At 42.7% G+C, this 26,618-nt stretch overlaps 1 protein-coding gene across 2 annotated transcripts in view; it reads left to right on the top strand.

Annotated features, from left to right (window-relative positions):
• Positions 1–26,618, top strand: part of LOC145344092 (voltage-dependent calcium channel subunit alpha-2/delta-4-like) — a 429,967-nt gene that overhangs the window by 74,147 nt on the left and 329,202 nt on the right. For both annotated transcript variants that reach the window (XM_080190916.1, XM_080190917.1), the window contains 2 exons: positions 5,551–5,701; positions 19,673–19,747. In XM_080190916.1, coding sequence (XP_080047042.1) covers positions 5,551–5,701; positions 19,673–19,747 — 226 coding nt within the window. The remainder of the gene's footprint in view (positions 1–5,550; positions 5,702–19,672; positions 19,748–26,618) is intronic.

The raw sequence follows: 26,618 nt of genomic DNA, 5'->3' as shown, positions 1-26,618 counted from the left end.
GTGCAGGTTAGGTGGATTGGCCATGCAAAATTGCCCCTTGGTGTCGGGGGACCCGCAGGGTAAATATGAGAGTTACAGGGATAGAGCTTTGGTGGGATTGTTGTCGGTGCAGGCTCAATGGGCTGAATGGCCTCATTCTGCACTGTAGGAAGCCCATTTTTAAAACTTCATATCTGTCAAAGAAACTTTCTCAGGCTTAATTATATTAATTCAGGGAGCATAACAATTGCATCCCCTGTGATCTAGATTGGATCCTCCTCCATCTCTTTAGCTCCTGCCTTATTTTCATATACTTGCTTTTATCTTCATTATGCCTTTCAAACCTATAGGCCACACATGATATTTTCTTCAATTTTGTTTTATTCCAATCTCTTTATCTAAAGTAACCTGACTTCTTCTTTGGCATCTAATTATTTACTTTAAACATTTCCAATCTATTTGGTAAAACATTCCATTGTTAATTTGTGGTTCTGTGTCAATCTTTCTTTTCGCTTCACTGCAGGTAGCTCATTTCTCATTGCAAGTTTTCTAACACTTGTCCTTAGATGCTCATTCACATTTAACACACCTATCTGAGAGATTTCATTTTTCATAACTACATCTAGCAATGTCTTTCTCCCCACTGACAGTGGGGCACACTAAATAAACTAGGAATAAACACTGAATAAACTAGGCTTGTACTCGTTAGAGTTTAGAAGAATGAGGGGAGATCTCATTGAGACGTATAAGATGATGAATGGGATGGATAGGATAGAGGTGGAGAGACTCTTCCCGCTCAGAAAGGATAGTAGGACTAGGGGGCACAGCCTCAAGATAAAGGGGGGGCGGCTTAGAACGGAGTTGAGGAGGAACTTCTTCACTCAAAGGGTGGTGGATCTCTGGAATTCTCTGCCCGTTGAAGTGGTGGAGGCTACCTCGCTAAATATTTTTAAGACGCGGGTTGATGGGTTTTTGATAAGAGAGGGGATTAAGGGTTATGGGGAGAGGGCGGGAATGTGGAACTGAGTTACGACAGATCAGCCATGATCTTATTGAATGGCGGGGCAGGCTCGAAGGGCTAGATGGCCTACTCCTGCCCCTATTTCTTATGTTCTTATGTTCTTACAATAGAAACATCTATGTTTCTTTTGGAACAGTAAATGTAGATGGGTGCATACTGTCCTGGTAATGGGCTTGTCACTGGCGACTTTCTCCACTTTGTTATGTCCAATTTTCCAGTGGCACAGGGACCCACTTGATGTTTCAGAACTTGCCATGCCAAATATTTTGCAAGTTCATCAGTTTTAGATTTTTCAGATTGCTGTCAAAAGTGATTAACTCTTTTTCGATTAAACCATCTGGGCAGTGCTTCATCTGAAATGACCATCTTACTCTCATGCTTTTATTTCTTATCCTGGTTATTATTGTTTTCACAGTCTATCAAGGCATCTGCTTTTCTTTGTGGAATTCAGAGCAAATGATCCATCTCGGCCTCCCACTGAGGTCCCTAGCATCACAGATCTCAATCTTCAGCCAATCCAATTTTCTCCATGTGATATCAAGAAATGGTTGAAGGCAATGGATACCATAAAGGCTATTGGCCCTGACCACATTCTGGCAATCGTACTGAGGATTTGTGCTCCAGAACCAGTCTCTGCCCAAGCTGTTCCAGTACAGCTACAACACTGGCATCTACCGGCAATGTAGAAAATTGCCGAGGTATGTCCTGTTCATAAAAAGCAGGACAAATCCGACCTGGCCAATTACCGCCCCATCAGTCTACACTCGAACATCAGTAAATTGATTGAAAGTGTCGTTGACAGTATTATCAAGCAGCACTTTCAGCAATAAGCTGCTCACTGATGTTCATTTTTGGTTCTGCCAGGGCCATTCAGCTCCTGACCTCATGACAGCCTTTGTCCAAACATGGACAAAAGAGCTGAACCGAAGAGGGGAAGTGAGAGTGACTGCTCTTGACATTAATGCAGCATTTGATTGAATGTAGCTCATTACAATTTTTTCATTTCCTCATCCAACAGTGGGATAAAAGGTCCCACAGCAGTAGCAGTTTCTCTGCAATAAAATTCATAGCTGTGTGAATATAGAGTTTTGCTTGAGTTTCCTACTTATTGTTTAGCATTTAATGTATGACTTTCAGCATTTCAGGGCTACCCTGGAAGATTTTCCTGAGAATTGGAGGACAGTGTTCCATCGTTTGCAAGGCACTGATTTTCTGTGTCCGCTCCATAGGGATAGCCTACTCTGCCAGTGGGACCTCCTCCTCTGAAGAAGAGAAGGCAGGAGGGAGAGGAACCAGGATAAGTGAAAGCAGCATCCTAGGTAGAAACCTTCAAGAAGAGAGACATGGGCTTGGTGCAGGGCCAGCATGGAGGCCAAGGTGGGAGGGGATACCCAAGACACCACTATCTAATGACTACCTAATGGCAACGCACCAACTACCTGCAAATGTCTGAAGTCCTGTGTAGCAGAAGGCTGCACCTCTTCAGGGACACAATGACATCCCATTGCAACATGAAATTGCTGAAGGAAGCTAGGTGGAGGGAGCATAAGAGTTTGTAGCTATGGCTGGGTTGCCCTAGTTCTAGGGTGCGATAGATTGCATGTACATGGTCACAGGGTGCCAACAATGCTTGAATCTATCATCACGGAAGAAATAGCGAGACATTTGGATATAAATTGTCCCATTGGTAAGACGCAGCATGGGTTCATGAAGGGAAGGGCATGTTTGACTAATTTGGTGGAATTCTTTGAGAACATTACATGTGCAGTGGACAATGGAGAACCTGTGGTATCGCACCAAAGACTGCTACATATGATAAAGGTGCACAGTGTTACAGGTAATGTATTAGCACGGATAGAAGATTGGTTAATTAACAGAAAGCAAAGAGTGGGGATAAATGGTTTTTTTCTGGTTGGCCATCAGTGACTAGTGGTGTGCCTCAGGGATCTGTGTTGGGACTGCAATTGTTTACGATTTACACAGATGATTTGGAGTTGGGGACCAAGTATAGTTTGTCAAAATTTGCAGATGACACTAAGATGTGTGGTAGAGCAAAATGTGCAGAGGGCACTGAAAGTCTGCAAAGGGATATAGATAGTCTACGTGAGTGGGCGAGGGTCTGGCAGATGGAGTACAATGTTAGTAAATGTGAGGTCATCCATTTTGGTAGGAATAACAGCAAAATAGACTATCATTTAAATGGTAAAATATTGCAGCGTGCTGCTATGCAGAGGGACCTGGTGCCCTTGTGCAGGAATATCAAGGAGTTGGTTTGCAGGTGCAGCAGGGAATTAAGAAGGCAAATGGAATTTTGTCCTTTATTGCTAGAGGGATGGAGTTTAAAATCAGCGAGGTTATGTTGCAGCTGCATAAGGTGCTGGTGAGGTCACACCTTGAGTACTGTGTACAGTTTTGGTCTCCTTACTTGAGAAAGGATATACAGGCACTGGAGGAAGTGCAGAAGAGATTCACCAGGTTGATTCTGGAGTTGAGAGAGTTGGCTTATGAGGAGAGACTGAATTGACTGGGGCTATACTCATTGGAATTCAGAAGAATGAGGGGAGATCTTCTAGAAACATATAAGAATATGAAGGGAATAGATAAGATAAAAGCAGGGAAGTTGTTTCCCCTGGTGGGTAAAACTAGAACTTGGGGGCATGGCCTCAAAATAAAGGGAAGCAGATTTAGGATTGAGTTGAGGAGGAACTTCTTTACATAGAGTTGTGAATCTGTGAAATTCGCTGCCCAGTGGAGCAGTTGAGGCTACCTTATTGAATGTTTTTAAGGCAAGGATAGATAAATTTTTGAACAATAAAGGAATTAAGGGTTATGGTGAGTGGGCGGGTAAAGTGGAGCTGAATCCACGAAAAGATCAGCCGTAATCTTATTGAATGGCACAGGAGGCTCGAGGGGCCAGATGGCCTACTCCTGCTCCTAGTTCATATGTCCTTAACAGGAGAGCTGGAAGCTTTCCTCAACAGGAAAGGTACCACTTGATGAATGTGCAGATTGTCTGTGACCACAGGACACAGTTCCGCAAGTCTGTGCCCATTATCTAGGGAGTTCATATGATTCATACATCTTCAGGTATTCCCAGGTACCAAGGCTCTTTGTGGCTCCTGCAAGATTGGGCAGATGGTACCTAGGTGACAAAGACTATCCCTTGAAGAGGTGGCTGATGACCCCACTCTGTCACTCAAAAGCCAAAGTAAAGATAGAATAGGAGCCATAAATCCACAAGAGGTGGAGAGGACCTGCAGGCTGCTCAAAATGCACTTCTGATACCTTGAATAATCCAGGGCATCATTGCAATATCTGCCAGAGCATGTCTCCCTCATAGCTGTCATGTGCTGTGTCCTGCACAGTTTAACTCTGATGAGGGGGAATCTAGTAGAGGCTGAGGAGAGTGAGGCAGGACGTAGGGCATGAAAGATGATTCCGGTGATGGGTTGGAGTATGAGCCAGAGAAACACAGTGAGAATTTTGAGGAACATTCATGGGGGCAAGGACACAAGGGCTTTGATCCAGCAAACCTTCAGCTATGCATTCAAGGCTGACTCAATCCAATGACAATGTCTCAATTACAATAAAACTTTCCTTTAGAGCCCAACCCAGAAATACTGCACCACACAAAACCCTCTAATTACAAGCCTGTGCAGCACATGGGCAATGTTCAAAGCATGCAGCCAACCCAGCTCATTGAGTTAAAGAAAATGTTTGTGACTTCACATTAACATCCAAATATTCCAAACCTAACTAAAACCCTGTAGCAATAAGTGCAAAGAATGTCACCCATGACATTGCTCTGTTGAATTTAAAGTGCCTTAATCTTATGCCTGTGGGTGCTGTATCTTGGTGAACCTCTCTCCCAGCCATCACGCTGGCATTGGTATTGTTGTGGCAGTCATGATGACCCTCGTGGGCCTCCTCCGGCCACTGGTGTGTGAGTTGCCTTTGGTTGGGAAGGGGCATCCAACCCCTTGGTTGGGCATTCCTCTAACATCTTTGCACTGTCAGATGCAGGGGCCGCTTACAAATGGTGGCGGTACTGCCGTCCTTGATCAGAGTGCCCTGAGAGGAACCGATAGAGACAACAGACAACTTGGCTGTAATAGTGGGGTGTGTCTGCACCTCCCTGCTCACCAGGAGGCAGGCAGAATGCAGCGGTGGGGCAACAAGATACTACTGGGGAAGTATATTTTTCTATTTTGCTTATGATGTCACTGCCAAACATTCAGAGGTCAAATGTAATTTAGGCTATCTCCAACTCTGCCAGAGTAATGTGACTTAATCTTGACCCATATTGCAACTCAGAAAATGTCTCTGTCTGCACCAATGTTACACCAGCTATCCTTGTGATTTCACCAGGAATTAGGTGTGACCACTTAAATTTGTTTCATTTCAGACCTTTATGTCTGGTTAAGGTACAAGGCTTCCATTTTTAAAATTTGAACCAGATTCCACGATAACTCGAAAAATGAAAAGATTTCTGCTGACTCATTGCAGCGCTGAGTCCTCCTGTTAGTAATTTCTTTTTGTTCCATGTGCAGGTATATTCAGGCTGCAACTTCCCCAAAGGACATAATCATACTGTTAGATATTAGTGGCAGTATGAAAGGTCTCAGAATGACGATAGCCAAACATACGATCAATACCATCCTGGACACATTGGGTGAAAATGATTTTGTCAATATTATTGCTGTAAGTATAATTTGAAATCCTGTCTCTCTCTCGTGATTGCTGAACGTGATACTTGTGCATTTGGTATTTAAGTATTTAAGAGTCATAGAGCAATCTAGTCATTCTCATTTCCCTGCTCTGCCCCCGTAGGCCTGCAAGTTTATTTCCTTCAAGTGTCCACGCTATTTCCTTTTGAAATCATTGATCCTATCTGCTTCCACCATTCTCTTAGGCAGGAAGTTCCAAGTTATTACCACTCATTTGATATATATACAAATGGAGGACCTAGAATACACCAAGCTGACTTTTCATGCAAGAGACAGCTACTTGCACATTATATTAAATAATGTTCCCATGGCACACAATAAAAATTTGCAATTACCCCATTGACATCTTGCAGGTTTGTGGCTTTCTGACAGCAGTCATGATTTATTCATGCAGCGCCATAACTTTAGACATGATCTGCAACTAATACTGCTTGCCATCGTGGGCTATTGAGCTAATAGAATGGACCCAAGATAATAATAGAGAAAGAGAAATATTTCTTATTTTAAGTAGTTAAGATATTCTACTTATGCCAGAGCCAGATTTAATGAGCAAGCTAGTGGAAAGAGCACTAGTCCTGCAATTACTGGGTTGTGGGGGAAGCACAAATCCATGTCTGTGACATTGTGGGAGCAGAAAGTTTGATTGGACCCAAGATGCACCGTGTTTTGCCTCAGAAGCACGTAGGCATAAATTCACACAGGTTTCAGAGTGTGCTTAAGAAGTGTTGTTCTCTGTGTGGCAGGCATATCTAAATCATGGAGTCAGCATCAACCATCCCAAAGTCTGTGATCCTTGAGAAGGTACTCAATTACCCAAAGATACAGTTTTTCCAGGATCTGTTGATTGAGGCAAAAATATTTGTTTAAAGGAAAACTGCTGCATTGAATTTGTTTGTTTGTTTGTTTGTGGAAACCTTCAGCTATATTTTGGTATTTAATGCATAATTTTCAAAAATCATGGTGATATTCACTAATTCTGCATTATTTTTTGGAGAATATTATATCGACTAAGAAAGAGGAGGCAGTGGCTTGTTGTATTGTCGTTGGACTAGTAATCCAGAGACCCGAGGTAATGTTCTGGGGACCCAGGTTTGAAGCCCACCACAGCAGATAGTGGAATCTAAATTCAATAAAAATCTGGAATTTAAAGTCTGATAATGACCGTGAAACCATTGTTGATTGTTGTAAAAACACATATGGTTCACTAATATCCCTTAGGGAAGGAAATCTGTTGTCCTTACCTGGTCTAGACTACATGTCTCCAGACCCATGGAAATGTGGTTGACTCTTAAATGTTGTCAGAAATGTGGTAGTAAGGGATGATATAGGAGCCAAAGGGCAGAAAGTGGAATCGTAGTGGGTGGAGATTAGGAACAGAAAAGGGAGGAAGACGCTGGTGGGTGTCATCTATAGGCCCCCAAATAATGATCTGGAGGTGGGGCGGGCTATTAACGTGCAAATAAATGAGGCGTGCAGGAATGGAACGGCGATAATTATGGGGGATTTCAATCTACATATTGATTGGTTGACCCATGTTGGATGCAGTGGGCTTGAGGAAGAGTTCTTGGAAAGCTGCCGGCATAGTTTCCTTGAACAGTGTGTGTTGGAGTCGATGAGGGAGCGAGCTATCTTGGATCTGGTGTTATGTAGTGAGGCAGGTAGAATTAGGGACCTTGTGGTGAAGGATCCTCTTGGGAAGAGTGATCATTGTATGATGGAGTTTCTGGTGCAGATGGAGGAGGAGAAAGTGGGTTCCTGGACCTGTGCCCTTTGTTTGAACAGAGGGGAGTACGATAGGATGAGAGAGGAATTGGTGAATGTTGATTGGGGGACCGCATTAGAAGGTAGGTCTGCTGAGGAACAGTGGAGGATCTTTAAGGAGATCTTTCTTGGTGCTCAGCAGAAATTTATTCCGATGGTTAAAAAGGATCGTAGGAGGAGAGATAATCAGCCGTGGATAATGAAGGAGGTAATGGAAAGTATTAAATTAAAAGCGGATGCGTTTAGAGTAGCTAAGAGTAGTGGGTGAGAAGAGGATTGGGAGAGGTTTAAATATCAACAAAGAATGACAAAGAAGTTGATAAAGAAGGGTAAGATAAATTATGAAGCTGGGCTAGCGCTTAATATAAAAAGGGATGGTAAGAGTTTTTATAAATATATAAAAAGGAAGAGGCTGACTAGGGTGAACGTTGGACCCTTAGAGGATGAGGGGGGTACTTAGTGGTAGGGGATGGGGAAATGGCTGAGGCCTTGAATAACTTTTTCATTTCGGTCTTCACGGTGGAGGACGTGAATAGTTTGCCGGGTGTTAGTGATGGAAAGATGGTAGGAGTGGAGGGCCTGAATGACATTATTGTTACTAGACAGGCAGTGCTTGACATACTGGAGGGACTGATTGTGGACAAGTCCCCAGGACCGGATGGAATGCACCCAAGGGTTCTGAAAGAAATGCCGGAGATGATAGTGGATGCTTTGATTATTATTTTCCAAACATCGCTGGATTCCGGGGAAGTGCTGGAAGATTGGAAAACAGCTAATGTTACGCCATTGTTTAATAAGGGTGGCAGGCAAAAGGCAGGGAGTTATAGGCCGGTTAGTTTAACGTCTGTTGTAGGTAAAATGTTAGAATCCGTGATCAAGGAGAAAATAGCGAGGCATCTTGAGGAGAATTGTTTGATAGAGCAGACGCAGCACGGTTTCGTTAAGGGGAAGTCGTGTCTGACGAATTCATTGGAGTTCTATGAGGATGTGTCTAGGGCGGTGGATAGAGGAGAGCCGGTGGATGTGGTCTTTCTTGATTTTCAGAAGGCGTTTGATAAGGTGCCGCACAAGAGGTTATTACAGAAGGTTAGGGGGCATGGAGTGGGGGGTAGGGTGTTAGTGTGGATAGGGGATTGGCTGTCAAATAGGAGGCAGAGAGTGGGGGTCAATGGGTGCTATTCGGATTGGCAGTTGGTGACTAGTGGAGTGCCCCAGGGATCGGTGCTGGGGCCTCAGCTATTTACCATTTATATAGATGATCTGGAGGAGGGAACCGAGTGTATGGTGTCGAAATTTGCTGATGACGCCAAGATTGGTGGAACGGCAAATTGTACGGAGGATGTGGAAAGTCTGCAGAAGGATCTAGATAGGCTGGGCGAATGGAACTGGCAAATGGAATTTAATGTTGGCAAGTGTGAAGTTGTCCACTTTGGTAGGAATAATGGTAGGAAAGACTATTACATGGCGAAAAACTGCAGCATGCAACGGTGCAGAGGGACCTCGGGGTCCTTGTGCATGAGTCGCAAAAACCCAGCCTGCAGGTGCAGCAGGTGGTCAGGAAGGCAAATGGGATGCTGGCCTTCATAGTGAGGGGGATTGAATATAAAAGTAGGGAGGTCTTGCTGCAACTGTACAGGGCACTGGTGAGGCCGCAGCTGGAGCACTGTGTGCAGTTTTGGTCGCCGCACTTACGCAAGGATATTTTGGCCTTGGAGGGAGTGCAGAGGAGTTTACTAGGCTGATACCGGAGTTGAGGGGGTTGAACTATGAGGAGAGGCTGAATAAACTAGGCTTGTACTCGTTAGAGTTTAGAAGAATGAGGGGAGATCTCATTGAGACATATAAGATGATGAATGGGATGGATAGGATAGAGGTGGAGAGGCTCTTCCCGCTCAGAAAGGACAGTAGGACTAGAGGGGACAGCCTCAAGATAAAGGGGGGATGGTTTAGAACGGAGTTGAGGGGGAACTTCTTCACTCAAAGGGTGGTGAATCTCTGGAATTCTCTGCCCGTTGAAGTGGTGGAGGCTGCCTCGCTAAATATTTTTAAGACGCGGGTTGATAGGTTTTTGATAAGAGAGGGGATTAAGGGTTATGGGGAGAGGGCGGGAAAGTGGAACTGAGCCACGACAGCCAAAATCTTATTGAATGGTGGGGCAGGCTCGAAGGGCTAGATGGCCTACTCCTGCTCCTATTTCTTATGTTCTTATGTTCTTAAATGGGCAGTAAATGCTGGCCCAGCCAGTGACCCCCCACATCCCATGAAAGAACAGAAGAAAAGTAAATCCTCATTATAAGTGAAACAACTTTATGTGAATTATGGGTTCTCAATCAATATTAAAGCCGGAGTTTGGTTCCTGTGGATATTTCTTGTCCAGAAAAAACAATGTACAATCTTCATAGAATCATAGAATGCCTACAGTGCAGTAGAAGGCCATTTGGCCCATCAAGTCTGCACTGACCACAATCCCGCCAGGCCCTATTCCCACAACCTCACATATTTACCCTGCTAATCCCCTAACACTAGGGTCAATTTAGCATGGCCCACGCATCTTTGGACTGTGGGAGGGAACCGGGGCACCTGGAGGAAACCCATGCAGACATGGGGAGAATGTGCAAACTCCACACAGATAGTGACCCAAGCCGGGAATCAAACCTGGGCCCCTCGCGCTGTGAGGCAGCAGTGCTAACCACTGTGCCACCATGCCATCGTTGAAATATGGTACCATACATGTGCAATACTGTACATCCCTAGCTGAAATAACTTGCAGAATAAAATAAATCACTTAATAGAACATAAATACTATATCCATTCAAATTAGATAACACAAAATCACTCAGATAAGCCCTGAGTTGAACAGCTTCTGTATTTGATCCACCGCAGTCGTGAAATTTACCTGTCCATGGATTCATGGGCCCAGATCATGGGCCCCGGTCTTGCCCCACAGCCTGAGCCTCTGATAACTACAGTGGTGGATCTATCATTAGAACATGGCGATAGCTGGTCCAGAGACCAGCAGGAGGTAGGGGATGGGTGGAGCCACAGTGAAAGTGGCAACACAAGTTTAGAAAATGCTGGAAAACCTCAGCAGGTCTGCCATCATCTGTAAGAAAAAAACCCTGACCTTTTGGATCCAAATGACCCTTTGTCAAAGCTAAAAAACATGGAAAGTGGGAGATGTTTATACCTCAGGGTGAGGGACTGAAAGATGGATCACAGCCACAGAAACCAGGGGAAAAGGCTGCTAATGGCAGTCCACAGAGAGAATAAAGGGTATGAATGACCAAATGGCAGAAAAACTGAAATCAGAAGGTGAGCTGTGACAGATGAAGATGTGGGGGGAGGGGAGACTATCGAAGAGATATATATCGCACTTTTGGTCTGTGTGCAATGAGGACCCTGACATCCCCATTGATTGCTATTTTAGCACACGATCCTGTTCCCATGCCCACATGTCTGTCCTTGGCCTGCTGCAATGTTCCAGTGAAGCACAATGCAAACTGGAGGAACAGAATCTCACTTTTCAGCTGGGCGCTTTACAGCCTTCTCAACGTCAAATTTAACAAGTTCAGATGATTAGCTCTACCCCACCTCGACCCTTTTGTTTTCATTTTATTCAATTTTTTTACTGTTCTCTACCTTTTATTTCTTTATTGTCTTTGTTCATTTTTCTTCCCCCCACTCTCCCCCCCCCACCACTTTATCCCCCTTTCCTTACTTTCTCCTCTTTTTCCTAAACTTTACCTCTCCTCCACCTATTCCCACCCCCACATCTTCATGTGTCACAGCTCACCCTCTGATTTCAGCTTCTCTGCCATTTGGTCATTCACACCCTTTATTCTCTCTACGGACTGCCATTAGCAGCCTTTTCCCCTGGTTTCTATGGCTATGACACATCTTTCATTCCCTCACCCTGTGGTACAAATATCTCTCACTTTGTATGTCTTTTAGTTTTGAAAAGGGTCATCTGGACTTGAAACATCAGCTCTTTTCTCTCCCTACTGATGCTGCCAGACCTGCTGAGATTTTCCAGCATTTTCTCTTTTGGCTTCAGACTCCAGCATCCACATTATTTGCTTCTTAACATAAATGTAGACTTGGCTGAGTGGTAGGAAGCAGAGGGTGATGGTCGAGGTGTGTTTTTCTGACTACAAGACTGTCCAGTGGGGTCCCCAAGGATCAGTGTTGGGGCCCTTAGTGTTTGTGTTTTTGTAATTGATTTAGACTTGAATTGGGAGGGTTGGATCAGTAAGTTCGCAGACGATACAAAAATTGGTAGGGTGATAAGTAGTGAGTATAGTCTTAGATTACAGGAGAATATAGACAGGCAGATCAGATGGGCTGATCAATGGCAAATGGAATTTAATCTGGATAAGTGTGAGGAGATACGCCCCGGGCAAGATAACAAGACAAGGGAATACATGATGACTGGCATGTCCCTGGAAGGCACCATGAATCAGAGGGACCTTGGTGTGCATGTACACTGGTCCCTGGTAGCAGACAGGTGGATAACGTGGTTAAGAAGGCATATGGAATAATTGCCTTTATTAGCCAAGGCATGGAATATAAGAGCAGGGAAAGTATGCTAGAACTATGTAAATACTGATTAGGCCGCAACAATTGGTGAGGGGAGTTAGGAACTTACTTCCTGAAAGGGTGGTAGAGGCAGAGACCCTCATAACATTTAAGACGTATGGTGATTTCTCCACCATTTCTCCATTTCTTGGTTGATCACTGAACTAAATTGTTCTGCCAGTTGAAGATCTGATATGGTTGTCATAATGTAATGACATAACAGACTACAAGATGAAGGCATGTAAAATTGCTGGCTCCAACATATCCATCCCTGATGAGCTTAATGCATTCCATGTCCGCTTTGAGCAAGAGGTCAGCAAGAGCATGCCCTCCATCTTGGAAGCCCTGTATGAACCTGTATCTGGGGTCACCATTGCAGATGTCAGAGCAGCTTTCTTGAAGATCAACCCATGGAAAGCAACCGGCCTGGATGGGGTACCCAAATGTGCACTCAGATTCTGCGCGGATCAACTGAGGGAGGTATTCACAGACATCTTCAACCTCTGTTTAAAACAATCTGAGGTCCCTATCTGCTTCAAGAAGATGACCATCATCCCGATGCCTAGGAAAAAGCAAGCAGCATGCCTTAATAACTATTGGCTGGTGGTTCTGACATCCATCATTATGAAGTACTTCGAAAGGTTAATCATGGCACAAATCAGTTCAGTCCCCTGAACCACCTAGACCCACTATAGTTTACCTACCACAGCAACAGGTCCACAGCAGCCATTTCCCTGGCCCTGCACTCAACCCTGGAACACCTAGATAACAAGGAAACCTATGTCAGACTCCTATTTATTGACTACAGCTCAGCCTTCAACATTATTATTCCCATGAAACTCATCTCCAAACTCTGTGGCCTGGGCCTCCGCTCCTACCTCTGTGATTGGATCCTGAACTTCCTAACTCACAAACCATAATCAGTAAGGATAGGCAACAACATCTCCTCCATGATCATCCTCAACACTGGTGCCCCATAAGTCTGTGTTCTCAGCCCCCTACTATACTCCTTATACACATATGACTGTGTGGCCAAATTCCCCTCCAATTTGATTTAAGTTTGCTGATGACACCAGTGTAATGGGGTAGGATCTCAAACAATGATGAGACAGAGTCCAGGAATGAGATAGAGAATCTGGTGAACTGGTGTGGCAACAATAATCTTTCCCTCAATGTCAACAAAACAAAGGAGATTGTCATGCCCCTGTCTACATCAATGGGGATGAAGTAGAAAGGGTCAAGAGTTCCAGGTTTTTTGGTGTCCAGATCACCAACAAACTGTCCTGGTACCACATGCCGACACTATAGTTAAGAAAGCTCACCAATACCTCTTCTTTCTCGGAAGACTAAGGAAATTTGGCATGTCAGCTACAACTCTCATCAACTTTTACAGATGCACCATAGAAAGCATTCTTTCTGTTTATATCACAGCTTGGTATGGCTCCTGCTCTGCCTAAGACCGCAAGGATCTACAAAAGGTTGTGAATGTAGCTCAATCCATCACACAAGCCAGCCGCCAATCCATTGACTTTGTCTACAATTCCCACTGCCTCAGCAAAGCAGCCAGCATAATTAAGGATCCCCATGCACCCTGGACATTCTCTCTTCCACCTTCTTCCTTCAGGAAAAAGATACAAAAGCCAGAGGTCATGTACCAATTCACTGAAGAACAGCTTCTTCCCTGCTGCTGTCAAACTTTTGAATGGACTTACCTTGCATTAAGTTGATCTTTCTCTACAACCTAGCTATGACTATAACATTGCATTCTGCATTCTCATTTCCTTCTCTATGAATGTTTCTTGTGTTACACAAGAAACAATACTTTTTACTGTATGATAATACATGTGACAATAATAAATCAAATCAAATCAAAACTATCATAGTGTTTCATCTACTTACTTTGGTAACTTTCCTCTCTTTCTCGTACTTACTCTATGATGTGTGTCTTTGACCTGTGGCAACACTGTATGTGTCTGCTACCTTCTTGCCATGAGTAACTCACATGGCGCCAATACACTCTGCAAGAATGAGGACCTATTACCCAACAGCACCAGGTGAAAGTATTAACTCTTTTTTTGTAATGCTTTTACAGTTCTGACAGCTCTCTCAGCTTCTCCATTAGCCTAAGGAAACCTTGATTGAACTTGTGTGAACAAACCCAAATAATTGTGTGAATTCTTGAAACTCTTTGTTAGGGAATTGTAGACTGTTATTGATATCACTTGGTCTGCAAACATTCAAACATTTTCCCTCTGCTCAAATAAATCCATATCTAGCCATTCCCAAGGTTTTGTAGGAAAAGAAGATAACATTGGTGGTTTTTTTGATTCCTGCTTGTGAGTTGTATATGTAATGCATCTGGATATCATTTCTTCCCCTAAAGACTTTGAGAGACCCAGCCATCAAATTGAATACTGTGCTCTGGCTCTGCAGTTGGTAATACTAAATGACTTTGATATAGATGTTGCAAGATTTCAAATCTCAGTGCTCTTGGGATTACTATTCTATGATTGTACACCAGTAAACCATGGATTACTGTCAGATGTCTGCTTGAAATAGGGTCTCAGGATAGGACTATGCGATACATGTGTTGGTCATCCTCTAATGCAAAATTCTCTGATATGTTTGCATTATTCATCTGAATTTTGAGTCTCCTTAATTTCACTCAATCTTTGTGTAGTTGCTGGTAATGTATAGACTGTCTAATACAAACTCAACTTTTTCCTCAAGTTCAATATCGCATTTTTCTGAATGTTCTGTTTCAACGCATGATAATGCATCTGCTGTTCTCTGTTATTTTCCTTGAACATGTGCCATGTAAGTATCAAACCTCATCAATCTTAATTTAAACCTTTGAACTTTTGATGGCATCACTGCAAGTTCATTTGAATTCAGTATTATGGATAAAGAATTATGATCTGTTTTTATCATAATTTAATAAGAACATAAGAACTAGGAGCAGGAGTGGGCCATCTGGCCCCTCAAGCCTGCTCTGCCATTCAATAGGATCACGGCTGATCTTTTAATAGACTTGGCTCCACTTACCTGCCCACTCACCATAACTTTTAATTCCTTTGCTGTTCAAAAATTTATCTATACTTGCCTTAAAAATATTCAATGAGGTAGCCTCAGCTGCTTCATTGGGCAGGGAATTCCACAGATTCATAACCCTCTGTGTGAAGAAGTTCCTCTTCAGCTCAGTTCTAAATCTGCTTCCCCTTATTTTGAGGCCATGCTCCCTAGTTCTAGTTTCATCTGCCAGTGGAAACAACTTCTCTGCTTCTATCTTATCTATTCCCTTCACAATCTTATGTTTCTATAAGATCTCTCCTCATTCTTCTGAATTCCAATGAATATAGCCCCAGTCTACTCAGTCTCTCCTCAAAAGCCAACACTTTCAATTCTGGAATCATCCTAGTGAATCTCCTCTGCATGCCCTGCCAGTATACCCTTTCTCAAGTAAGGAGACCACAACCATACACAGTGCTCCAGGTATGGCCTCACCAGCACCTTATACAGCTGCAACGTAACCTCACTGTTTTTAAACTCCGTTCCTCTAGCAATGAAGGACAAAATTCCATTTGCTTTCTTAATTACCTGCTGCACATGCAAACCAACTCCTTGTGATTCTTGCACAAAGATACCCTCTACACAGCAGCATGCTGCAATTTTTTTACCATTTAAATAGTAGTCATTTGAAGATCTAAGATGAAATCAACAAATTTCTCACGTGTCCACATGACTGCTGATGCTCCCTTTTCAATTACTGCGTATCTCTTTTCCGTATCTGTTAATGACCAAGTTGTAAAATAGACCAGTCTGCATTTTCCATCTCTTTGTATCTGAAGAAATACTGCACCCAATCCTGTACAGGATGTGCGCATTGCTATTATTGTAGGTAACTCTGGATTGGACTGTGTTAATATCTCTGATGACATCAACCGCTTGTGTTTTTTTACTTGATTCCCGATCTGCTTTTTCTCAACACCGCTCATTGCCTTGGACTAACAACTGGTAAAGTGGCTTGTTGAGCTCAGTTTAGATGTTTTTTTCAGAAATGTTGCTATTTGATTCACTATTCCCATGAACCTTTGTAACTGTGATATTTGTTCGAGCTGGAATTTCTTTTATGGCTCTGATCGTCAGTGGATCAACCTTTATTCTTAAAGGATACACTATGTGACCAAGAAGCTTGTTGGCTATGAAAACTCGCACTTACAGTTAAATATCAATCCTGCATCCTCTAGTCTTCTCAGCACTGCTCTCACTATCAGGTAATGCTCTCCTTGAGTGGACCCATATATCAGCATATCATCCATGTGGCAAACAACTCTGAACAAGCTATCAAAAAGATCTGACATTGTTCTTTGAAAGATCTCTGGTATTGATGTTACTCCACAGGATAACCTGTTAAAATAAAATCTTAAATCATGTTATAAAAGTTGTTAGAAGCTCAGACCCCATCATCTCATGGTGTTTGCCACAGTTTGGGTGGCACAATGGTGTTGCACAGTGGTTAGAATTGCTACCTCATAGTGCTAGAAATCAATGTTCAGTTCCCTGCTTGGGTCAATGTCCGTGCGGGGTCTGCAAATTCTCCCCATGTCTGTATGGATTTCTTTCCACAGTACAAAAGAGATGCTGGTTAGATGCATTAGCCTTGCTAAATTCCCCGTCAGTGTACCTGAACAAGCGCCAGAGTATGGCGACTTGGGGATTTTCACAATAACTTCATCGCAGTGTTAATGTAAGCCTACCTGTGACTAATAAATAAACTTTAAAATGTTAGATTGAGCTGTTAGATTAATTTAGGGAATATTAAACATTTCCCTAATTTAGCTGAACTCACATTTACTAATACTATTGAATTGAGTTCTCTTTTCACAGCTTTATTGAATTGAGAAAGCAACACATATTCTTGTGGAACTGTTTGGCTTTGAACTGGCACCATCTCTGACCACCAATTCATTGGCTCTTTTATGGATGAAATTATTCCTTGTCTTACCACTGAGTTGATCTCTTTCTATACCTTTGGAAATAATGAATGTGGAACGATTCTGGATACATATAAGGATTTTGATTTCACTTCTGTGCTTAGTATTATCCAATAAACTATTTTCAGCTCTTTCAATCCTTTAAATATCTTTGGAAATTTGGTTCTGAAGTCTCTTGATTGACCTGCACCATTCTTTATTTCTACTATTCTGAAGATCAGATTCAGTTACATTCATCTTTTCCACTTAAAAGTAAACAACTCTGATCTTGAATTAGGTATAGCAGTTCAGTAATTACTTTCCCTCTGTGCTTTAAAGTACCTTTTAGTTCTCCCAGAATCTTCAGATCTGTTCCTCCTGGTCCATGTAGTTTTTTGTAGAATCGTTGAAGAACTCTCTTGTTAACCATAGTTCAGTATCTGAAGGAAATGGAACTGCTGCTCCAGTGTCTAATTTAAAGTGTGTCCTGTGATTTCCTACCAAAATCTCTGCACTCTAATAGGTTCCACTTCCTTATTTAATTCCTCCTCAAAAGTTATTTCATTGTATTGTGAACATTCAGCTTCATGAACTCTGTCTCCTTTTAAAAGTTTTCTTTTCTTTTTTAGTGTTCTTCCCATTTTTCTACTGCAATATACTGTCTGAAAATGCCCCATCTTTTGCATTGCACATCCATGGCAGAACAATTCCTACACCCATATCTTTCTCTTCTGCAACAGCTAGCCTGGGCTGCCACTGTTAATTGCTTTTCATGCCTTATGATTTTCCTTCACTCTTTTTTCCTTTTATTATATCTGACAAATTCAACTGTACATGTTACTTTGGGATTCAGGCTGTCTCTCTCTTCATAATATCAATCAGTTCTGCATCCTGATCTTGGCACTTCAGCATCAAGTCAGGACTGCAAATTATCAGACAATACGTTATCCGTAAGTCCAACAACTGTTCTGTCACAAATTAGCTCTTCTTTCAGATTACTTTATTCACAGTCTTCTGAAAATTTGTACAAATCATTAATAAATGCATCAATGGTTTTCCTGTGTCTTTGGGTATGTTTACTGAACTTTGTATATTTTACGATGGCACTGTTACTGTGGTTGAAAAATGTCTCCAATACATCAATGATTTGGCATATGTGGCTTTACCTTCATCAGTCCCCTGGAAATTTAGAACATTGACAGTATGGCTTCCCATTGCATACAAAAGTGCACTGACCTGCTCACAGCCTGCTTTCACCTTGAGACCCAATGCAGTGCAAAATAAAGCAAATCTCTGTACCTCTTTGGCCATACTTAACCCTGATTTGGACTTACAATTTTCTCAAAGTGCTTTAGTATAGGTGGAGATTTTTCTAGTGGCATCCTTAATGCTTGCCACTATACGTTGTTGTGTTGTTGGGTTGAAATAACTTCAATAACACCTGAAGACTGTTAGCTACAAACACTGTAACTGTAACATGTTTACAGTTATGAGAATGCTGTTATGCCACCTTCTTATCATGCTGCTTTCACCAGGAACACAGATCACATGAGTATATCGCACTTCCTTCTATGTCATCACAGATTATTACAGTAAATCTTTCTGGGACTTAAGGATCTATGACATTACAACGGCTGGAAAGTCAGGGGTGAGCTTCTGTCTCCTGGATCTTGGAACTGTGACTGGATTTTAAAGTTGTCAGGCAATTACTTGCCTGAAGACATGGCTTCCAAAAACCAACCCCAAACCCCTGAGGAAGAATGTCCCACCTCCAAAAGCTGCTGGCCAAACAGGGGGCAGGTAGCTCTTTAGTCCTTGCAGCAAAACTGAGAGCAATAGCCAATGGTACTTCAGGCAGTCCCTAACCAGAAACAGCAATGGAGGCAGATAAGTGGGATAGTCAGACAGGCCCTGGTAAGTTGATGTAGGGAGTGGTGAGCAGGAGGCTGGTGGGGGTATTGTTCAGGTACAATCCTTCCTTTTGGAGGATCTCTCTTTGGAGGTGCTCACTCCAAGCCCACACTCAGGTCACCAGGGTATATTTAACAACCATGCCACATGGCATGGACATACCTGCTTCTGATAAAATATCACCAGAGCAGGAAGAGGTCTTTAAGGGCATTAGTTGGTTCACCACTTCACCTGCCACTGGTAAAATTAGGTGACGGACACGGCACCTCGATCACCCCACCAATTGTTACACCTCCCCGCCTTCTGCCAACCCACTCAGGGAGTGGTTTGGGTTGCCGGGGGAGGGATGCGGGGAGGTGCAGTGGTGGGGGCGGGGGGGGTGCAACTGGGAGGGAGAAGGTCATATATTTGTGGCCATGGATGGAGGAATAACAGTGTTTCATTGAAATGTCTGAATGAGTATATTACCTGTCTGCTCCAACAACTGAAGTTTGGATGGCCAATGAAAAAGCAGTGTTTACAAACACTATGATTGTATTATATGTGATATTAGTCTTCTATAAAATATAGCTACTGAAGCACGTGTTATTTATTTCATCATCGCTTCATATAACCAGTGCTAATCCAATCCTATATGACTGAATGATATTCAGAAGCCATTCAATAGCGAATGGTCACAATGTGAATGTTTATCTAATAGTGAGTTTTATTCTGTATTTCACCAGTACAGTGATTACATCCATTACGTTGAGCCCTGCTTCAAAGGAACACTGGTACAGGCTGACAGAGATAACCGAGAGGTGAGCGTTAACTGAGTTGTTGCAAATGACTAAACTTTGAAGTGTTGAGAGCCATTGTTAGACCATTTCATGGAGCAATTGCTAAATTACTTGTGGACCAATGGATACTTGTCAATGAGTTGCAAGTTGGAATCTAATTCATAACTAGCGGGGCAAGGGAGATGTTATGGTGGCTTGGGTGTAGAGAAATGGATATCTAGTAAAAAGGATAAAAGCTGGTATCTACCAAAGTATCTTGGTTATTAGCATATGGAATGGTGGGTTTTGAAGTGAAATAAAGGTGGGAAAAGAGTTTGGGTTGTTTAATGCTTATGAGGGAGAAAATTACATATTGTCATCGAATTAATGGTTCCTATAATATTGTATTAGGAGGTCATGCGGATACTTCTGAGCCAGAAGCAAGGGTCCAAGTCCCACTCCAGAACTTGATGAACAAAGAAGGTGCAATAATAATGCAGCCAACAGATTGTGTATCAACCTGCAAAATCCCTCCAACGCATGCCAATGGCAGGTGGTAATAGCAGAAGAGACTTGTGGTCAGCCATGCTTGGTGTGGAGAGCTATAAACCTCTGCTCAGAGGCTAGTATTCTGTTCCAGGAAAATCCTTGCCATGTGTCATAAGTCTTCAAAGGCAGAAGTCCCTTCACCAAAATCCCTTTATTTACAAACTTTAACAGCAGTACACAGATTGCTAGTCTTTAGCAGTCTATCTCCAGGGGTGTCAAAGGAATTAACACTCCCAGTTAAGTACAAGGCACAGACTCCCTGATTGGCCCATCAATTGGATTCTTAATCAGGGACATCTTTTTGTCAATTTTTAATCAGGGAGTTCATATTTCAATAGGCCATATATTCAATGGCCTGCCCCATTAGATACAGAAAGTGAAGCAATAATAATAATAATAATAATAATAATAATGTTGCATTGTAATATTATAAATATTGTGGCAAGTTCCAGAAATAGAAGGTAATTCATAGCTATCATACAAGTCAAGGATTAGATCAAAATCTTAAAATCACTCTTTGAATTTAATACATACACAACATATTAATTTACTTGGGGTTTTATTCGTGTTTGAGTTGCTTTTATGCTGCCAGTGTCTGCTGGTGGTCCAGATGGCCTCTGCCTATGTGCCCAATGTCAGTGATAGCTGATTGTATTCACATGGTAGAATTTATGTTATGACAGGTTTATTGAGAAACAATTTGTATTCTATTATCAGGAGTTCTATGCTTAACAAATTTCTGTTGAGAATGATTTGCAATTATTTGTTTACATCTCTTCAGAAAAATGTTTACATTATCTGAACTTAAGATTTGCTTCATACTGCAACCTGTGCAAACATTTAACTTTCCTCCTCTTAATTTTCTAATGGCTCCTGATATATTTATTTGTGCTCAGCCAGATTGGATTCCACCTCAACAGGGCTGCTAATCTTTTGTTTCAAGTCATTCTGTGTTCTTTATAAACAAATTAATACAATGAAAGCGGAAGCTCAAAGCGGAAGAAGTAAAGAGAAGTGTAGTGGTAATTGGGGATAGTGTAGTTAGGGGCATAGACACTGTCCTTTGTGACAAGGGTAAAGAATACCAAAGGGTGTGTTGCCTGCCTGGTGCTTGGGTCCAGGATGTCTCATCTGGGCTGCAGAGGAACCTGGAGTGGGAGGGTGAGAATCCGGTCGTCGTGGTTCATGCGGGTGCCAACGACATAGGCAAAATAGGAACTAAGGATCTGCAGAGGGAGTATGATAATCTGGGAACCAAATTAAAAAGCAGAACCAACAAAGTTGTTATCTCTGGATTACTACCTGAACCACGCGCAAATTGGCGCAGGATAAATAGGATTAAGGAGATGAATGCGTGGCTCAAGGATTGGTGTGGGAAGAATGGGTTCGAATTTATGGGGCACTGGTACCAGTATTGGGGCAGATCGAACCTGTTCAGATGGGATGGTCTTCATCTGAATCATGCTGGGACCAGAGTCCTGGTAAATCGTATAACTAGGACTGTAGATAGGGCTTTAAACTAATTAGTGGGGCGGAGGGTGCAGGGGTGGGGGAAATTACAAAATCTAAAGTAAAGGAGAGGGTATGTATGCAGGTTAATGTTGAGGATGTTCCACTAATTTAAGGAGTAGGGGGCACGGGAGAGGTTAGTAGCGTTTCTACAAATAAGGTCCAGATAAAGGCTGGTATAAAGATACTTTACCTGAATGCACAAAGCATTCGGAACAAAGTGAATGAGCTGATGGTGCAAATCAGCACAAATGGGTATGATCTAGTGGCCATTACGGAAACGTGGTTGCAGGGTGACCGGGACTGGGAACTCATTATCCAGGGGTATCAGGCATTTAGGAAGGATAGACAGGAGGAAAAAGGAGGTGGGGTAGCTCTGTTAATAAACGATAATATCAGGGCGGTAGTAAGGGAAGATATAGGCTCCAAAGAGCAAAATGTGGAATCGTTGTGGGTGGAGGTAAGGAATAGTAAGGGGAGAAAGACACTGGTGGGTGTGGTCTATAGGCCCCCAAATAATAACTTTGAGTTGGGGCGGGCTATAAACAAACAAATAAATGATGCGTGCAGAAATGGAACGGTGATAATTATGGGGGATTTTAATCTGCATATTGATTGGATGACCCAAGTCGGACACCGTGGGCTTGAGGAAGAGTTCTTGGAATGCTGTCGGGATAGCTTCTCGAACAGTATGTAACAGAACCTACGAGGGAGTGAGCTATCTTAGATCTGGTACTGTGTAACGAGGCAGGTAGAATTAGGGATCTTATTGTGAGGAATCTTCTCGGGATGAGTGACCATAGTATGGTTGAATTTCTGATGCAGATGGAGGATGAGAAAGTAGGGTCCCGAACCTGTGTCCTCTGTTTGAACAGAGGGGAGTATGATAAGATGAGGGCGGAATTGGCGAATGTAGATTGGGGACACAGATTGGTTGGTATGACGGCTGAGGAACAGTGGAGGATTTTTAAGGAGATCTTTTTCGGTACTCAGCAGAAATATATTCCGATGGTAAAGAAGGACTGTAAGAGAAGAGATAACCAGCCGTGGTTATCGAAGGAAATAAAGGAGAGTATTAAATTAAAAGCTGATGCATTCAGAGTGGCTAAAAATAGTGGGCGATTAGAAGATTGGGAAAGATTTAAAAAAACAACAAAGAATGACTAAGAAAGCGATAAAGAAAGGAAAGATAGGGTATGAAGCTAAACTAGCTCTAAATATAAAAAATGATAGTAAAAGTTTTTACAAATATATAAAGAAGAAGAGATTGGCTAGAGTGAATGTGGGACCCTTGGAGGATGAGACGGGGGATTTAACGGTGGGTAACGAGGAAATGGCTGAGGCTTTAAGTAAGTTTTTTGTGTTGGTCTTCACGGAGGAGGACGCAAATAGCTTGCCGAATATTAAAGATAGAAGGATGGTGGGAGATGAGGTCCTTAATGCAATTACTGTCACTAGAGAGGGAGTGCTTGATAGACTAACGGGATTGAAGGTAGACAAGTCCCCGGGATCGGATGGAACGCATCCCAGGGTTCTGAAAGAAATGGCTGAGGTGATAGCGGATGCCTTAGTAATTATTTATCAAAATTCGCTGGACTCTGGGGAAGTGCCGGAAGATTGGAAAACTGCTAATGTTACGCCGGTGTTTAAAAAAGGTGGCAGACAAAAGGCAGGGAATTATAGGCCGGTTAGTTCAACGTCCATAGTTGGAAAAATGCTAGAATCCACCATTAAAGAAGAAATAGCAAGGCACCTAGAAAAGAATCGTTTGATCAAGCAGACGCAGCATGGATTTGTGAAGGGGAAGTCGTGTTTAACAAATTTATTGGATTTCTATGAGGATGTGACTAGTGCGGTAGACAGAGGAGAACCAGTGGCTGTGGTGTTTTTAGATTTCCAGAAGGCATTTGATAAGATGCCTCACAAAACATTGCTGCAAAAGGTTAGGGTGCATGGAGTTGGGGGTAAGGTGTTAGCGTGGATAGAGGATTGGTTGTCTAGTAGGAAGCAGAGAGTTGGAATCAATGGGCGCTATTCTGGTTGGCAGTTGGTGACTAGTGGAGTGCCGCAGGGATTGGTGCTGGGGCCTCAACTGTTTACCATTTACGTAGACGATCTGGAGGAGGGGGCTGAGTGTAGGGTGTCGAAATTTGCTGATGACACAAAGATGAGTGGAAAAGCAAATTGCGTGGAAGGTGCGGAAAGTCTGCAGAGAGATTTGGATAGGTTGAGTGAGTGGGCGAGGACCTGGGAGATGGAGTATAACGTTAGCAAATATGAGGTTTTCCACTTTGGTAGATATAATAGTAGGAGGGGTTATTACTTAAAGGGCGAAAAGCTGTAGCATGCTACAGTGCAGAGGGACCTGGGGGTCATTGTGCACGAATCGCAAAAACCCAGTCTGCAGGTGCAGCAGGTGATCAAGAAGGCGAATGGAATGTTGGCCTTCATAGCGAGGGGGATAGAATATAAAAGCAAGGTGGTCTTGCTGCAACTGTACAGGGTACTGGTGAGGCTGCAACTGGAGTACTGTGTGCAGTTTTGGTCGCTGCATTTGCGAAAGGATATATTGGCCTTGGAAGGAGTGCAAGAGAAGGTTCACTAGGCTGATACCGGAGATGAGGGGGTTAGCCTATGAGGAGAGGTTGAATAGACTGGGTCTGTACTCGTTGGATTTTAGAAGGTTGAGTGGGGAATCTTATAGAGACTTACAAGATAATGAAGGGGCTAGATAGGGTAGAGGTAGAGAGATTCTTCCTGCTTAGAAAGGATAGCAGAACTAGAAGGCACAGCGTCAAAATAAGGAGGGGGGGGAGCAGTTTAGATCGGAGTTGAGGAGGAACTTCTTCACTCAAAGGGTGGTGAGTCTCTGGAATTCTCTGCCCATTGAAGTGGTGGAGGCTACCTCGCTGAATATATTTAAGTCACGGGTAGATAGGTTTCTGATAGACAAGGGAATTAAGGGTTATGGAGAGAAAGCGGGAAAGTGGAACTGATCCACTTCAGATCAGCCATGATCTTATTGAATGGCAGGGCAGGCTCGAAGGGCTAGACGGCCTACTCCTGCTCCTATTTCTTATGTTCTTATGAATAAGAGCATGAAATAGGCAAAACATTGATTTAATAATGAGAAGCTTTGAAAGAAGAAATTATTTGGGCAGAATAGACTCCTTCTCGTGAAAAGGAGAGGAATGGCAATCAAAGCTAAATTTCCTTGGATTGCTAAATGGACATAACATATAAAGATAAAATGAAACAAAAACTGAGACTGCTGACTTATGTAAGGTTCATAATACTGTTAATGTAGAAAGTGCAGAGGAGGTTTGTCTAGTACAAAAGCAAGAAAGTTATAAAAAGAACAAAACACAAGTTAAGTGGAGTATTTGTACCCCACACCTTACAACAGGATGTTGGCCTTAAAGGATGCAGAAGAGATTTGCCATTATGGTACCAGGGACGAAATACTTCAGTTTTGTGGAGAGGCTAGAAAAACTGGATCTGTTCTCAAGGCAGATAAGGATAACAGGAGATTTGATAGAAGTGCTCAAAATCAGAGGCAACACGGGGAAACGTTTTCTTACGGAGCAAGTTGTGATCTGGAATGCATTGTCAGAATGGATGGTGGAAGCAGACTCATTAGTAACATTTAGAAAAGAATTGGACAGATGCTTGAGGGGGAAAAAAAATACAGGGCTAAATTGAGACAACCAGGTAGTGTGATTAATCAGATTGTTAGAGCAAACAGTTGATGCAGGCACAATGGGTCTAATGACCTCCTTGTGTCTATATAATTCTATAATTCTGTCTGTATGCCTATGCTAAATATCACCTCAACCAACAGCTAAACTCGATCCTGACATATCTTGCACTTTCTATAGAAGGTTTACTAATGAGCTACACTTCTCTTTAACTAGACATGTGTAAAGACACTACAGTGAAGCACCAAGGAAAATACTACATAGAACAGTACAGCACAGTACAGGCCCTTCGGCCCTCAATGTTATGCCGAGCTATCCCTCAAGCTCAAACTATCCCACTCCCTATCGTTCTGGTGTTCTCCATGTGCCTATCCAATAACTGCTTGAAAGTTCCTAAAGTGTCCAACTCCACAATCATAGCAGGCAGTGCATTCTGCACCCCAACCACACTCTGAGGAAAGACTCTACCTCGGACATCCCTCCTATATCTCCCACCATGAACGTTATAGTCATGCCCCCTAGTAATAGCTACATCCACCCGAGGAAATAGTCTCTGGCTATTAGACTGCGTTGTCAGAATTGCGATTCTTCAGATGAAACATTATACTAAGATCCTGGTTGTTTGTTCAATTTATTCAGGTGGATGTCCAAGACATCAGGGACAGAATTTACTAACTTCCCTTGCAGCTGTTTGATGGTGGCAAGGGCATTTAATCTTACTGGAGGGTCATTCCCACCTCCACCTGAATTAAGGTTGCAACCGAAGACCCATGGATGACCTTCCCAACCTGTTGCCCACCCAACTGATATCCTTAAGTGAGAAATTAATGCCAGTTAAGGGTCTCATCCTGTTGCTACTGGCTACATGTTTTGACATTTTGATATGAAAACTTGGAACTCTAAAACTGAACCTCTGCCTTCATTTTCTGCTGGTAAACTGGCCTTTTACAACATTGAAATCCCACATTCTAACACACTTTAATACAGCATGTTCTTAGAATCTGTACTCATCTTTCCAGATGCCTCCATAATGTTCTCAGAAGTTAAACATTCCCTTCTTAATTCTCCAAGGACCTGAGACATCCCTTAAAGTTTTGACATATCTTAAGTCCCTGCTTTGCAATATTATCAGACATCAGGCGCCTAATGAGGGTTAG

This window comes from Carcharhinus amblyrhynchos, chromosome 6 (assembly GCF_965287045.1).
Source record: "Carcharhinus amblyrhynchos chromosome 6, sCarAmb.v2.hapA, whole genome shotgun sequence".
Classification (NCBI taxonomy): Eukaryota; Metazoa; Chordata; class Chondrichthyes; order Carcharhiniformes; family Carcharhinidae; genus Carcharhinus; species Carcharhinus amblyrhynchos.
This window is presented reverse-complemented; position numbering and strand designations above follow the sequence as displayed.